Source organism: Hippopotamus amphibius, chromosome 4 (genome assembly GCF_030028045.1).
Source record: "Hippopotamus amphibius kiboko isolate mHipAmp2 chromosome 4, mHipAmp2.hap2, whole genome shotgun sequence".
Lineage (NCBI taxonomy): Eukaryota > Metazoa > Chordata > Mammalia > Artiodactyla > Hippopotamidae > Hippopotamus > Hippopotamus amphibius.
The window spans coordinates 84,459,604-84,475,787 of record NC_080189.1 but is presented as its reverse complement, the minus strand read 5'-3'; the positions used below and the strand labels follow the sequence as shown (position 1 = coordinate 84,475,787).

The window sequence follows — 16,184 nt, the reverse complement described above, 5'->3', positions numbered from 1 at the left end:
AAATGAAATTACCCTCTGATAGTTCGTTGCCCAAAATGAGGGCTAAGCTGTCTGCGGAGGTGTCCTGGGAAACTGAGAAACAGTGCACAGAGATGCTTGTTGCCCATTTTCCTTAGACTCTGAATGCCCTTCCAATGGTCTGTTATGTCTTTATACCAATATATACCAATAAATGCCACATATTAATTATATGCCAATATCTTAACAACTGGTGGGACTGTCTTTTTTTCCCTTCTTGTATACCTATTTTTGGTTCTTCCTGTATTTACTACAATAGCAGTACTTTGAAAATCTAAATTTAAAAAAATCACATTAAAAATATGATGGTGAGGAAGAGAAGAAATGAACACAAGTGCCCCAGGAATAACACAGGAGTAGAATGATATATATGGTAAAATCATCTAACTCTTTCTTCCTTTTGCCCTTGTGGACTTAGCCAAGCAAAGAAGAAAAGTCACCTTGATGTTTTTATGGTCATGGGGTGCTGTGAGTCCAGGTCATACCGTTTTTGAATGCCCAGAAGCAGAGTTGAGACCTGAGCAGCCTTCACTGTCTCATTCTCCACTTATACAAATGAAGCGCATCAGGCTCCACTGAAAGCCCAGCCCCTTCCAGTTTTCATATTTAAAAATAGGAAGATTAAGCAACTGTGGCACAATCACAGCAGCGATTAAAAATGATGCTGACAAAGGATTTTTAGTTACATGCAAAGATTCTTACAGTGTAACGTTAATGCTTTTAAAAAGAAGATAACAGGTTATACATGGAAGAGGATCTCAATCATGAAAAGAAAAAATCTTGTAGGATGAAAATGCTAGAATATGCCAATATCTTAAAAGGTGGTAGGATTACTGGCAAATTTTCCCTCCCTTTTTTTTTTTTTTTTTTTCTTTTTTCTTCTTTTGGGGTACTTTTTTTTTTTTAGAACTTTTATTGAGATACAGTTAACATACAATAAACTGCATATGTTTAGAGCGTGCAATTTGGTATCCCAATCTCCCAATTCATTGGGGTACTTTCTAAATTTACTATAATGAACAGTGCACTGAAACTCTAAAGGAGAAAAAATAAAGTAAAAAGATATGGGGGGAGAGGGAGGATATAAGAAGGAAAAGCTCCAGAACCCACACTGTAACTGTAAAGAAAAAAGTTTAGAAAGGGAAGCCTACATATTGTATGATTCCAACTATAGGACATTCTGGAAAAAGCAAAACTATGGAGACTGTAAAAAAAGATTGGTGGTTGCAGGGGTTGAGGGAAAGGATGAAAAAGCAAGCACAGGGGAATTTTAGGATGGTGGAAATACTTGGTTTGATACTATAATGATAAATACATGTCATTATACATTTGTCCAAACCCATAGAATGGAGAAGAGCAAGAGTGAGCCTTAAAGTAAACTGTGGACTTTGGGTGATTATGATGTGTCAGTGCAGGTTCATCAGTTGTAACAAATGGACCCTCTGGTGCAGGATGTTGATAACTGGGGAGGTTATGCATGTGTGGGGGCAGGGAATGTGTGGGAAAGCCCTGTACCTTCCTCTCAATTTTGCTGTGAACCTAAAACTGCTCTTAAAAAAGGTGTGTTTTTGGTTTTGGTTTTGTTTTAACTGAGAGAGAGAGTAACACTGGGAAAAGAGAATGGGTTGGTTGGGGAAGGGGACATTTTGCCATTTAGCTATTTTTGCTCTCACACAAGCATTTCTAATGATGCCTCTTCTAAGGTCTGTCTGCTATTTCCCTGACTTTGTACATTCTTCCAAAGGTGCTTCTGAGCCCATAGATCTAAGTATCTGGTGAATGTTGACTTGAGGTGAGCTCGTTTCTGTAAAATAGACTATCACTTGGAATGCTTGTGATTGTAACCTCTGACTGGGCCCCTGGGCGGCTGGAATGTCAGTGAAGCTTAAATAAAGCTGAATAAACACAGCCTGAAAATGCAGGGCCTTTCCTCCTCTCTTTGCTCTCTGTGGAGCCTCTTGACTCTCCTACCCCTACTCCAGTAAGGATTTCAAGAGCCTTGCTTAAGTTTGAGGAATCAGGGAACTGGAATTGGCTGAAAATAGCTTTTTTGTTCCAAGCTTGGCAGTTTTATCCCCCAGACCTCTGTTTATGATAACTTAAGAAGGAACTGGTATCCTTGATTTCCACATCTGGCAAAATCTGTATGTACGTATGCATATATATGTGTTTCTTATTGGCATTTAAATATACCTATTTCTCAAAATGAGGATTTCAGCACTTTGCCTTGCTTAAGAGTAATTTAAATTGACTTTATGAATAATTCAGTAAAGTTTTTGGTTGAGTCAAATGAACGCTCAAGGTGAAATAAATGAATAATTGTATATTTATTTAATCTGATATGTTAATATCTTACCTTAGAAAAGCAGCAAATGTTCTCTTAAATCTCAACAAAATGTTGAATAAGTTGCAACAAGTTCAAATCACTCAAGGATGGGCAGATTCTACCATCACACAGCTGACTGCCGAGATAACAAAAATAAAAAAGGAGGCACTGCAGGTATTTCTCTATCTTCCTCGAAACTAACCTGAAATAGACTTTGAGTGTGAAGACAGCACAGTTTTTATATCCCTTGTCTTACCTGTCTGATGGGATTATTATGATGATAAATAAGATTATGATAGTAGTATGTGTTTAATTAATGTTCTACAGAGTTCTCCCGGCATTACTTCTTCTCATTGTTGACCAAGGCTCGGGGACAAAGCAGGTGCTATTACCAGCTTGTAAATGAAGAAACTAAGACTCAGGAAGGTTAAGTCACTTACCTAATGTCACACAGCTAATTAATGGTAGATTTGAGGCCAGTATTTATCCCTTCTGATACTGGGAAAGTAACAGACTTTTGAAAGCTCACTGACCAAAGAAATTAAGTTAATTGTTGCCAGATTTTTATAACGAAATTTGCATAAAATCTCATCAGCGTATCTTAAGACTGAAAGAATATCTTACCCAAAAGCAAGGGTTCCATCCAGTGTTTGGCAGGAATAAAGCCATGGTTTAACCCACGGGGTGGATCCAGAAGAGGAAGGCTGGCAGTTGGAGGACAGAACAGGACCTAGTCTGAGCATCTGTGACGTCTCTCCCTCCAAGACTCCATCCTCCAGCACGTTGCCTTCCCAGTAGATTGCAAGTTTCTGAGTCTCTTTTCTTCCCCTGAGTTTTAGATATCTAAATACATACATCCTGAAAAGAAAAGCAGAAAGCACCAGAACAGGAAGTAGTGCACCAGGAAATAAAAAGATTAGATATGAAGAGGTCACATGTAGAGAAGAGCAAAAAAATTAAGAAGGCCTCCAGGTTTTCCCCTTTTAGGCATCTACTCTAGAACAGGGGTTGGCAAAATATAGCCCAAGGGCCAACTGGACCCACCAACTATTGTTGTATCTGAAGTCACACAGTTTTATTGGAATTCAGCCACATATTGTCCATGGATGCTTTTATGCTACAATGGCAGAGTTGAATGGTTGCAATAGATATTTTAAGGACCACAAAGTGTAAAATATTTTCTATTAGGCCCTTTACAGAAAAAGCTTGCAGATTCTTGCTCTAGAAAAATGCCCACATATGCCTAAGGGTCCAGGAAGGGGCTTCCATTTCTAACAGCATGGTGGACCAGTATACCAAGAAACTTGCCTAGTAGAAAAAGACCTGAAAATGTTACACTGGATATGTTTACAATTTTTTAAATGCATAGCTGAATTAGTAAGAAATGGAGGAAATCTTCAGAGGCCAACAATGACAGGAAAGCATGATCTAAAGAGGTAATCAAGCATGAACCTGACAGCAGGCAGAGGGCAGCTGCCAATCCCTGGGGTGTCAGAGCTGTTGTTTTCATGGCCGCCATGAGTAATAGACAGAAAACAAAGCGCATGCAAGGAGGGGATGAGACCCTTGCATAGAGCAGTGACCCTAAAAGACAAACCCTCAAGGAAATGTTAAACTATTACAGAGATAGAGACAATAAAGATATTAGCCTTTGTGTGGAGGAGGAAAGTCTTCACTAAGAATTATTAACCAGCTGGCTCGCAGGTGAGATGGGGCTAGAATTCACACTACCTGCATGGCCCCCATAAACCAAGCTAAAAATGTCATTTAAAGTGGTCCTGGGTTGTCAGGGCCCTCAGATGCCTGAGAGGGGCAATGAGAAATCCTTTCCAAAGAAATGTACCTTGAAACCAAGCTTCAAAGGATTCCCTTAAGACACATAATAAAGAAACAAATTGCCTTAAGCAAGAGTCATCAGAAACAGTGAAGAAGAGAATCAGAATGCAGGAGACTTCGGATATAACCATTATTGGATATCCAGTACAAAACAAGAGTGTTTATTATGCTTAAGAAAAATCAAAGAAGGCATGAAAGTATGACCAAAGAACAAGAGATAAGAGAGGAAAAATGACCAGATTTCTAAACATAAGTATAGTCACCAAAATAAGAAACAAGCATAAGGTGTTCATTATTGTTTATAAGGGAGAAAAAAAAATTGGAAGCCACCTGAGTCCACTGGAGAATAGAAAAATTTTTGTATATTCAAACAATGGGACACTTTAAATTGGAAGAAGTGAATACACAAGAGCTATGCAAATTAACTAGGTGGCCTGTGCCAGCATAATTCTGAATTAATAAATTCAAGCTGCAGGAATACACAGGATGATATATTTGTATGAAGTTTAAACGTAGAGAATGCTGTATATTGTTAGAAATACCAAATAAGATAGAGTTAAAAGCATGTAGAAGTACATGGAATGAAAAATATTAGATTCAAGGTAGTAGTGACTTTTGGGGGGAGGGGAAAGATACGATGGGGGTGGTACACCCCGGGCCTGGGCTTGCTTGCAATACTTATTCTCAAGCTGGCTGGTGGGTACATGGGTTTGTGCCATATTTTCTCTTAGACCTATTGTCTGTCTGAAATGTTTTATTATAGCATTTTTTTAACGGAACAGAAAAAGCAAAGGAATGATTTGCTTTCCCTTTACACCTAGCTTATTTTCAGGGCAGTCATTACGTCATGTATCTTTCTGTTTGTTTGTTACATAAAGATACTCTCTCCTTTCTGGTCTTTCACTCAACAACAGGCTGGAAATCAGGCCCGGGAGACTAAGAATGAGCTGGACTTAGCAAAGCAACAGTCAGCGCTGGAGGGTGGGCTCGGCCGGCTGCAGACCAAGTTGCAAAGCAATCAAGACGAGGCCACCCGTGTTCGGGCTCAGGCTGAACTGGCCCAGCGCCAGGCTGGGGGTCTTGAGGAGGTCATTAGTCCTACCCCTGCCACCAAGCGCAGACAAACAGTGCTTCTTTGAAGGATAATCCCTCAACCCCAGATTTTTGAGCCATTTGTCAGCATTTCCTTTAAGGCTGGTCCGTGCTCAGTGGTGTATGTTTGTAGGGGCCCCGCTGGGCATGGAGACGCTTCTGTAAGTGGAGGACTGTCTCCAACGAAGACAATTTTTGGCCAAATTATGTTAGAGTGTTTACCCCCATCTACTCATCCTGTATTACTAGTGATATCTTACTCAAGTTTTTCCTAAACTTCCGAATGTTCACAATTTATGTCATGGGTGTATAATGTAAGTATTTGCCCTGTACTCTAATTAAATCACATAACAGATAAAGAAGTGAAAGTCACCTGCCAAAGAGAATAGATCAAGTTACAAAAATCAGAGTGAGTTCATGAAACAGTTGTGGAAAATGGCCTATTCATTTCAGTTGCTGAAAGACGCTATCAGCTCATTTTCTTAGCAGGCAATCTTTGGTTGGTCGCATTAATATAGCAGCTTAAGCAAAAGAAGGAGGGGTAGCTGGTATATTCTCTTGCTCTTGATTCCTAATGTGCTGGGTACATTTTCCACTGACTTGGGGGTCGAGGGTGTTTTGCATGGAACAGAGGTTGAGAAAGATGCGTCCTGCCCACCCTCCATGGGTCCAGGCCCGGGCCAGGCAGGTATTCATTCACCTACTTAACGTTCCAGGTTGTCAGCCACTCAGACTGATCCTACAGATTTCCGTTCTAATACTGAGGGAGCCCTTCGTAACCTCCTACCTTCCTGCCTCCCATCCTACCTCATTCCCCTCTCACCTTTGTGCCAACAAAATACCGTGTCCTTGCTGCTTCTGAACCTTCACTGCTCTCTCCGACCTTCACCTTACACTTGCACCTGTTCCACCCAACCCAACCGAACCTTTGTCAAGGGCAGCATTGGGTCCGTTCTGACCTTATTGTTTGAGAGCGACTGGTGCTTCCTAAATAGTTGCCTTAACATGAAATAATGCTTGATATTTTATAACAGAAAAGTGTTAAGGCTGAGAATTTTTTCAGCCTGAAAACAAACAAACAAACAAACAAACAATGCAAATAAAAGCCCTGCTGGACATATCAGGGTGACTCAAGCATATTGACTGGATGGTAGTTGCCTCTTATTCCTTTTATGAACATTATCAGGCAAACATCACACACTCATACACGCTTTATAAATATTTTCTGCTGATGGGAGTGTTGCTCTGTTGCAGGAGTTTGTTGAGCTACAAAATCAATATGCTATTCTTCAGTATAAGAGGAGCACAGCGGGATTGACGGAGGAAACGTTAGGAAAAGTGAAACAGCTAAAAGGTGCAGCAGCCAAACTGGCTGGAGATACAGAGGACAAGATAAGAAGAATAACAGGTATCTATTCTTTATATGTTCCCAGCTTTATTGAGGTGTAATTGACAAATAGAATTGTATGTATTTAAAGTGTACAATGTGATGATTTAATGGACATGGACATCGTGAAATGACTACCACAATTAAGTGAACACATCCACCACCTCACATAACTACTTTTTTTTTTTTTTCCGGTGGCACAAATGCTTCAGATCTACTCACATATGCAATACAATCTGATCGATCCCCAGAACCCATTCATCTTATGACTGGAAGTTTGTACCCTTTGACCAATATTTCCCCATCCCCCCAACCCCAGGAAGCCACCACTCTATTCATTCTGTAAGTTCAACTTTTTTCTTTAGATTCCATATATAAGTGAGATCATACAGTATTTGTCTTTCTCTGTCTGGCTTATTTTCACTTAGCATAATGTCCTCTGGGTTCATGCATGTTATTGCAAATGGCAGGATTTCCTTGTTTTTTTTTCATGGCTGAATTATATTTATACATATATATGTAAACATCTGATATATACCTGATGTGTGTGTATATATATCTCACATTTTCTGTAACCATTCATCCATTGACAGACACTCAGGTTGTTTCCATCTTGGCTATTGTCAATAGTGCTGCAGTGAACACAGGAGTGCAGATATCTCTTTGAGATACAGATTTGGTTTTTTTCAAATATATGCACATATCCAGGACTCCTGGATCACGTGGTAGTTCTATCTGTCCTTTTACCCACTCCCCCAATTTGACAATAACATCATAATACTCCACCTTCCTGGTAGAGCATATACCAATTTCAGTTTATTATTGACACAGTTTAACCATTTATGAGTCCACTGAGGAGAGAGCTGGGCTTGTGACTGTAGTGGAATGCTCCTCAAGCCTAGTTTTATTTCAAAGAGTATTGATGAGCTCTGTCTGCATTAATTGGAGCACACTGAGATTGCCTTTGGTGACCTTGAAATGCCTTTGTCCTAACTTGGTGCTTCTCAACTAGGGGTGATTTTATCCCCTCCCCTGGGGATAAAAACATCTGAAGACATTTCTGCTTGTCACAACTAGTGGTAGCACTAACATTCTAGTGGACAGAGTCCAGGGATGTTGCTAAATGTCCTGTAATGCACAGGACATCCCCACAACAATGAACAATTATTCTGCCCAAAGTATCAGTAGTGCCAAGGTTGGGAAACCCTGCCCTAACCTATGATGCTCATTTTCTCCTTTCCTGCAGATTACTTTTTTTGGAGGTAGTATGATCTAGACTCTAGGACGCTAAATCACTTAGTATGGGCCTGTAGGTAGCAATCCAGAAGGAAGCATACTCTGAACAAAATAGAAATTGTCATGTATAAACAGTGTAGTAAATACAGAACACATACAATCAGAAAGTTAATCAGAGCGGTTTTTTCCACAGCTGATGTTCATGATTGTTCTGGGCAATCATCATGTCCTGAACCACCTCTAAAGCATCAAGAAACATCAAATGATGAGTTGTCTAGTTTTACTTCTGGCTGTATTTATTGTCTCCCCAAACTTTAAAATTAACCATATTCATTTGGAATGTAAGTAACTCTTAAAACATTAAAATAACCCAGGGACTTCCCTGGCAGTCCAGTGGTTACGGCTGTGCTCCCAGTGCAGAGGGCACGGGTTTGATCCCTGGCTGGGCAACTAATATCCCACATGGCACAGCTAAACAAACAAACAAAAAACCAAACTCCTCACTTACAAAAGCTTCTTTATTATAAAGTGAGTCTTTGGCCCTACAACCATTTATATCATCATTATGAAATGAAAAAAATGAAAATGCAACATTAGTGTGTGCCAAAGGAAAAATACATACCAAACTGCTACCGTTAGATATCTCTGGAGAGGGGGAGGGTGAAGAGGAAAACACTACTTTTTTACATTTATAGAGTTGTTTCAAAAAATAGTGAGCTTTTTTTCATTTTCAGTATTTTCGTAATAATTTTAAGACAGAAATACTAGGAAAGATACAAAACAACAAATATTTTTACCTTGCACTCCATGGGTGATACCATGAAAAATTGGTTTCTATGATTCCCAGACTTTGGTCCTTACTATAGGAACAAAAACACGGGGAGGACCTTTTCTGCCTTATATTTTATGTCAGGGTCTATATTGTTTCCACTTTTCCCCATAGACTAAAACTTTCACAGTTCTTGAAATTAGGTTGGAAGAGAAGTTTAAGTCAGGGGACTTCTCAGATCAAAAGTAATGCATTCCACTTCTTTTTTTTCTTCTTCTCACTGTAAGGCTGTTTTCACAACTCAACAAGATAAGAAACTAAGGCAGTGGTTTGGCCATCTTCCCGACTCTGCCACTTGAGAAAGGGCTGAACCACAACGGCTGTGCTCTTTCTCACCTGTTTAGAAGAGATGCCCATGGGATTCCAAAAAGGAGCCCTGGCTTAACTTGACGAGGTCAAAGTGGTGAGAGTGGAGAGTGGGCCCCAGTCTGCAGCCAGGGTCCCTCTGCAGAGCTGTGTGTCAGTCAGGATCCCATCAAGAAACGAAAAGCACACTTGGATGTAATTCTGGATTGTGTGTTTATAAGCGGAGTTGTCTCAGTTATCTATTGATCGCATCACAAACTGGTCCCCAAATTTAATGGCTTAGGACAACAAACATGCGCTGTTTGTCTGTGGGTTGACTGGGTGGTGCAGGTCTCTCCTGGGATGTTACTCAAGCAGCTGCCGTGGCTGATGGGTCAACCAGGGCCCCGGCTGGGCTGAGATGCTGGCCTCTCTCCACAGCATATTTCATTCCAAGCAGCTTTACAGCCTGGTGGTTACAGGCTTCTGTAAGAACGTGCAGAAGATGTGAGGTTCTTGATTAAGGTCCAGCAACATCATTTCTTCCACTTTCTCTTGGTCAAAGCAACTGCAAAGCTGGACCTGATTTGGAGGGAGAGGGTATATAGACGCTCTTTCTTGATGGAGGAAACTAGAAAAAAATACACAGGAATGAAGGGAATCAACCAAGGATGTGGAGGTCCTGGGTGACCAGTAGAGAAGCCATCAGCATCCCTGGACTTGAAGGAGCCGTGGGGAAGCAGGAGTGTGAGTGCTGGGAAGCAGCCCTGTGAATGCCAGGGCAGCAGGAGCTGGACTTGAGAGATGGCAGAACTGCCAGAACCCTGCTGCTCACCAGGGATGCAGTCTGCTCACTCTTCCCACCCTCTGATCACTTCTCAGAACTATCCAATGGCCAAGTGATAATAAAAGCCAGAGGTCAAGGGAGCCAGGTGATGTTATCTGTGGAGGCTGGCTTTCCAGGGCACAGAGCATGGAGAATGGATCTGGTGGGGCAAATTAAAAGTATCCAGTACCATCTTATTAACTTACTTGGTAGAAACTCAAGGATCTATTTTTCTTTTAGTACAAATACCCTTCCAGTGCTGAATCCCCTATTCAATCCCAAATGGCCTGTATTTGAAAGTTTCTGATGATAGAATGCTCCTTCCATAGCAGCTCCTTAGTCTCTGAATAGCTGTGACTACTAGAAAGTTCTTTATATTTAGACAAAGTCTTCCTTCATGGAGGTTTCACCTGATGGTTTCATTCTGTGTCCTTGGGACGACCAAAACATATTTACTCTGCTTTTCTGGCCACAAGTACTTCAAAATAGCTACAACACGTGCCTTGAATCTTTTCTTTATGAAGCATAACTAGTTAATTCAACGTTTGTTCACAAGACAGTCTTATATTTCTCCAGCAATCTAGTTCGTTCTTCTAAACACATGCTACATGCTAGTTTGACAATTACCCCCAACCAACTTAGTATCCGGGTGTAATATGACCAAGTGAAGTAGACATTTAGCTTCCTTCTTTTAGAAGTTCTACTTCAACCTAAGGTCAGTTTCTATTCTAAAGGCCACCTCACACTGTTAACTGTAGCTCTCTGTGCCTCTTTCATCCACTACTCTATGGGTTCCTGGTTAGGGATGTAGAATTATATATATATTATATATGATAATTCTCAGGTATTTGTTGGATGAAGAATGGATAAGGAAATGCATGGATGGATGCATGAATGCACGGATGGAAAAGAGTGAGCGGCATGGCTCCACTTTTACTGTTCAGGGCCTTCCATATCAGCAGAGAATGAAGAAATCAACATGTCTTTTTAAAAATGTATTCCGTCTTTTGACCTAAACATAAGGCCAGACACTATAAAACTCCTAGAGGAAAACATAGGAAGAACACTCTTTGACATAAATCACGGCAAGATCTTTTTTGATCCACCCCCTAGAGTCATGGAAATAAAAACAAAAATAAGTAAGTGGGACCTAATGAAACTTCAAAGCTTCTGCACAGCAAAGAAAACTATAAGCAAGACGAAAAGACAGCGCTCAGAATGGGAGAAAATATTTGCAAATGAATCAACAAAGGATTAATCTCCAAAATGTATAAACAATTCATCCAGCTCAATATCAAAAAACAAACAAACAACCCAATCCACAAATGGGCAGAAGGTCTAAACAGGCATTTCTCCAAAGAAGACATACGATGGCTAAGAGGCACATATAAAGCTGCGCAACATCACTAATTATTAGAGAAATGCAAATCAAAACTGCAATGAGGTATCACCTCACACTGGTTGGAATGGGCATCATCAGAAAATCTAAAAACAGTAAATGCTGGAGAGGGTGTGGAGAAAAGGGAACCCTCTTGCACTGTTGATGGCAATGTAAACTGGTACAGCCACTATGGAGAACAGTGTGGAGGTTCCTTGCAAAACTAAAAATAGAGTTACCATATAACCCAGCAATCCCACTGCTGGGCATATACCCAGAGAAAACTGTAATTCAAAAAGACACATGGAACTTCCTAGGTGGTGCAGTGGTTAAGAATCTGCCTGCCAAGTCAGGGGACAGAGCTTCGAACCCTGTTCTGGGAAGGTTCCACATGCCACAGAGCAACTAAGCCCGTGTGCCACAACTATTGAGCCTGTGCTCTAGAGCCCGTGAGCCACAACTATTGAGCCCATGTGCCACAACTATTGAAGCCCATGCACCTAGGGCCCGTGCTCCACAACAAGAGAAGCCACTACAGTGAGGAGACTGTGTACCACAATGAAGAGTAGCCCCTGCTCTCAGCAACTAGAGAAAGCCCATGTGCAGCAACGAAGACCCAACGCAGCCAATACGATAAACTAAATAAATAAATTTATAAAAAGAAAAGACATATGGACTCTAATGTTCATTGCAGCACTATTTACAATAGCCAGGACATGGAAGCAACCTAAATGTCCATCAACAGATGAATGGATAAAAAAGATGTGGTACATGTATACAATGAAATATTACTCAGCTGTAAAAAGGAATGAAACTGGGACATTTGTAGAGACGTGGATGGACCTAGAGACTGTCATACAGAGTGAAGTGAGTCAGAAAGAGAAAAACAAATATCGTATATTAACACATATATGTGGACTATAGGAAAATGGTACAAATCAACTGGTTTGCAAGGCAGAAATAAGGACACAGATGTAGAGAACAAACATATGGACACCAAGTGGGGCAAGCAGGGAGGGTTGGGGGGGAATGAATTGGGAGATTGGGATACCAAATTGTACACTCTAAATATATGCAGTTTATTGTATGTTAATTGTATCTCAATAAAAGTTCTTTAAAAAAATGTATTCCATCTTTTTTACTGAAAGATTGGGAAGCCCTAAAGTGATGGACACTTGTTAAAAAGTGAAGTTAAAATAGCAAGAACAAACCTTTGGAAATACAGCAGTTCACCAAATCCAATCAAGGCTCATCATCTGTCTTTTCATTTCTGATTAATTCTAACTAGCTTTAGAGAAAAATAGCAATTTGCTGATTTAGGAGAAAATCTTGATAAATCTAGTGAAAATAAGTGTTTTATCCATTGAATCAAAACACAAAACTGAATATGTCCTAAAAGACACATAAATCCCTATGTTTGGTATAATGTGGGTATCCAGGAGGAATCTATTAAATAGATATCATTTCATTTATTTTCTTTTTTTAAATTAATTTTTATTGCAGTATAGTTGATTTACAATTTTGTGTTAGTTTCTGCTGTACAACAAAGTGAATCAGTTATACATATATTCACTCTTCTGTAGATTCTTTTCCCATGTAAGTCATTACAGAGTACTGAGTAGAGTTTCCTGTGCTATACAGTAGGTCCTTATTAGTTATCTTTTTTTTTTTTAATTTCAGTGTAACCAAACCATTTAATAAACTTGGGTTTCATACACAGATTTTAGCAAACATTGCTTAAATTGGATTATTGCAACTGAGGTACATAGTTATCTATTTTATATATAGTAGTGTATATATGTCAATCCCAATCTCCCAGTTTATCCCTCCCCCCCTTCCCCACCTGGTAACCATGTTTGTTTTCTTCATCTGTGACTCTATTTCTCTTTTGTAAATAAGTTCATTTGTACCATTTTTAAAGATTCTATATATAGGCAATATCATATGATATTTGTCTTTCTCCTTTGGACTTACTTCACTCAGCATGACAATCTCTAGGTCCATCCATGTTGCTACAAATGGCATTATTTCCTTCTTTTTTATGGCTGAGTAATATTCCATTGTATATATGTACCACATCATCTTTATTCATCCATCAATTGGCATTTAGGTTGCTTCCATGTCTTGACTATTGTAAATAGTGCTGCAGTGAACATTGGGGTGCATGTATCTTTTCAAATTATGGTTTCCTCCAGATATATGCCCAGGAGTGGAATTGCTGGATCAAATGGTAGCTCTATTTTTAATTCATATGGAAACACAAATGACCCCAAATAGTAAAAGCAACCTTGAGAAAGAAAAATGGAGCTGGAGGAATCAGGCTCCCTGACTTCAGACTATACTACAAAGCTACAATAATCAAAACAGTATGGTACTGGTACAAAAACAGAAATATAGATCAATGGAACAGGATAGAAATCCAGAGATAAACCCATGCACCTATGGTCACCTAATCTATGACAAAGAAGGCAAGAATATACAATGGAGAAAAGACAGTCTCTTCAATAAGTGGTGCTGGGAAAACTGGACAGCTACATGTAAAAGAATGAAATTAGAACATTCTGTAACACTATACACAAAAGTAAACTCAAAATGGATTAAAAACCTAAATGTAAGACCAGATACCATAAAACTGTAAGAGGAAAACATAGGCAGAACACTCTCTGACATAAATTGTAGCAAGATATTTTTTGGTCTACCTCCTAGAGTAATGAAAACAAAAACAAAAATAAATGGGACCTAATTAAACATTTACTCCATTTTCTTCTTCAAGATTTAGAAAAGAAGATCCACGCTTTGAATCTAAGTAGACAAGAAAAAGCTGATCAGCTGAAACAGTTGGAAGATCAAGTCATTGCCATTAAAAATGAGATTGTCGAGCAAGAAAATAAATATGCTACCTGCTACAGTTAGGCTGAAGTAAAGTGCAAAATCACCCATACCTTCTTTTCTGGCTTCTGATGAGCAAACCTGAGGAGCTGTGCTGAAGTTGGGATGGACAAATGGTCAGCCTCTTCTGCCTTCTTCCCCGAGCCCTCTCCTTGCCCAGTGTGACTGGGGAGTGAAGCTTGGCCAAGGAAATGCCGCTTTATATGGAATAGAAAGGGAGTGGTAAAGAGATCGTCTCTGGTTTCAGAAACCTTTCCATTTGCCTTCCTTTCTTTTCATAGCTTAAATATGACATATAATAGATACAGACATATATACATATGATAAGTACAAATCCATAAATAAGTATGTATTCATACTCATTTCAGTCCAGTGAACCTAAGTTAAGTAAGTTGCCAGCAGCCAGGGTGTGGGGATGGGGAGTTACTTATCAACGGACATAAAGTTTCAGTTGAGAAAGACGAGTAAGTCCTTGAGATCTGCTGTGCATTATATGAATAGTCAATGATAATGTATCTTAAAAAATGTTGTGTAAATTTCATATTAAATGTTCTTAACACAATAAAATAAAATAAATTTAAATCAAAATAAATCAATATCTCTAATACTAGGATGGCATAAATATGGATGGTATATACTAGATTGTTCTATATTTTATTTTTATTTAGATTTGTAAAACTCTTATTCTGTTCTGAATAAAATGCATACAATTCAAAAATGTAACTTGTTTTTACACTCACTTTCCTACATATTCATTCTCTCAACCAAAGGATTCTGTTTCCCCAAATGGCACTAGAACAATATTCAAGAAGATAAATATTGAGCTATTTTCATAATTTGTCTGCAAGCATTTTTGTTTGTAAAATCTGCTCATTTTAAAAAGACTAGCAATCATGTTGCTATTGTTTGGTATAAAAAAGCAGACTGTTTCATTTCAAAATGGATCTATGATTTCATATTAACTTTTTTTTGCATATATGTTATATAATAGAGCACCTTGTGAAAGCTCTTCTTTGAAGGGATTATTTTAAGGGAATTTGGCCCCACATTTGTGAATAAGAAATCATATACATCAACACTAATGTATAAGAGAAAAAGCAGCTGGAACCATTTCCATTAAGGGCTGACTCATAACAGATGGATTTAAAAATTCAACAAAGGAGCTTTAGGATTACCTACAAATATGAAATTTCTTTAGATGTAGGTTATTAAGGAAAATTGCAGTTTCCCTGGTGATTCTGAAGAATAAGATGAAACTGTTCTACAGGAAGGACCACCCCAGAAATCTCTCTTGAAATATGATTATAATCCTGCACACATCTAGCACTTGGACTTTTGGAAACTTCCACAAACAAATAGCACACAGAATGAACCAGAGTTGAAGAACACAGGGATCACAAAATCTGATCGTTTACTCCAATGTAGAGAGTGGAACACACTCCAACTTTCCCACTAGGATACTTTCAATTTGGTACAAATGTTAGACTTCATTTTGCAAGCATGGTGATCTGTTTGTAATCGCTATGTTCAATTGTGCTACCTTTTCAGTGGCCACACTCTACAAGTGATAGACCAGAGAGTGAGGAAACGGTTAAAGAGGGAAGAGTTGCTGTCCTCTGACTGGGGAGGCTTTTTTTTTTTTTTTTTTTTTTTTTTTTTGGCACACGGGCTTAGTTGCTCCATGGCATATGGGATCTTCCTGGAGCAGGGATCGAACCCATGTCCTCTGCATTGGCAGGCGGATTCTTAATCACTGCGCCACCTAGGAAGCCCTGGGGAGGCTTTTGACAGAAAATTCCCCAGTCATGAGGAAAGCACAGTGATGTGGGGAATCAAGTGCAAGGGCAAAGATAAACCCAACATCTCTGTGGCCTCCAGGAATTACAGTTTGATGAGGTTAGGAAATAAGTGATGTACTTTGGAAAGATTGGAATTAAAAAGTGGTTATGGTTTCTAAACTTTGGGGTGTTGAAAACAGTAAGCTTTGGTTATCTTTTAAAAAATGTACTTAGGTGAAAAATCTCATCCCTCAGTAGTGTCAGATAAATCATCTTCTATTACTTGCTGTATCAGTTCAAGATG

General features: G+C 39.2%; 1 protein-coding gene across 10 annotated transcripts in view; it reads left to right on the top strand.

The window, feature by feature from the left end:
- Positions 1-15,693, top strand: part of LAMB4 (laminin subunit beta 4) — a 112,264-nt gene extending 96,571 nt beyond the window's left edge. For 5 of the 10 annotated variants that reach the window (XM_057730313.1, XM_057730314.1, XM_057730319.1 and 2 more), the window contains 3 exons: positions 2,380-2,518; positions 6,527-6,680; positions 13,987-15,691. In XM_057730313.1, coding sequence (XP_057586296.1) covers positions 2,380-2,518; positions 6,527-6,680; positions 13,987-14,126 — 433 coding nt within the window. In that variant the 3' untranslated portion in view covers positions 14,127-15,691. Of the gene's footprint in view, positions 1-1,762; positions 1,811-2,379; positions 2,519-5,094; positions 6,501-6,526; positions 6,681-8,088; positions 8,584-13,986 lie in introns of those variants that run through there. The other 5 variants (XM_057730322.1, XM_057730318.1, XM_057730316.1 and 2 more) reach the window with 5 other exon arrangements.
- The last annotated feature ends 491 nt before the right edge of the window (positions 15,694-16,184 follow it).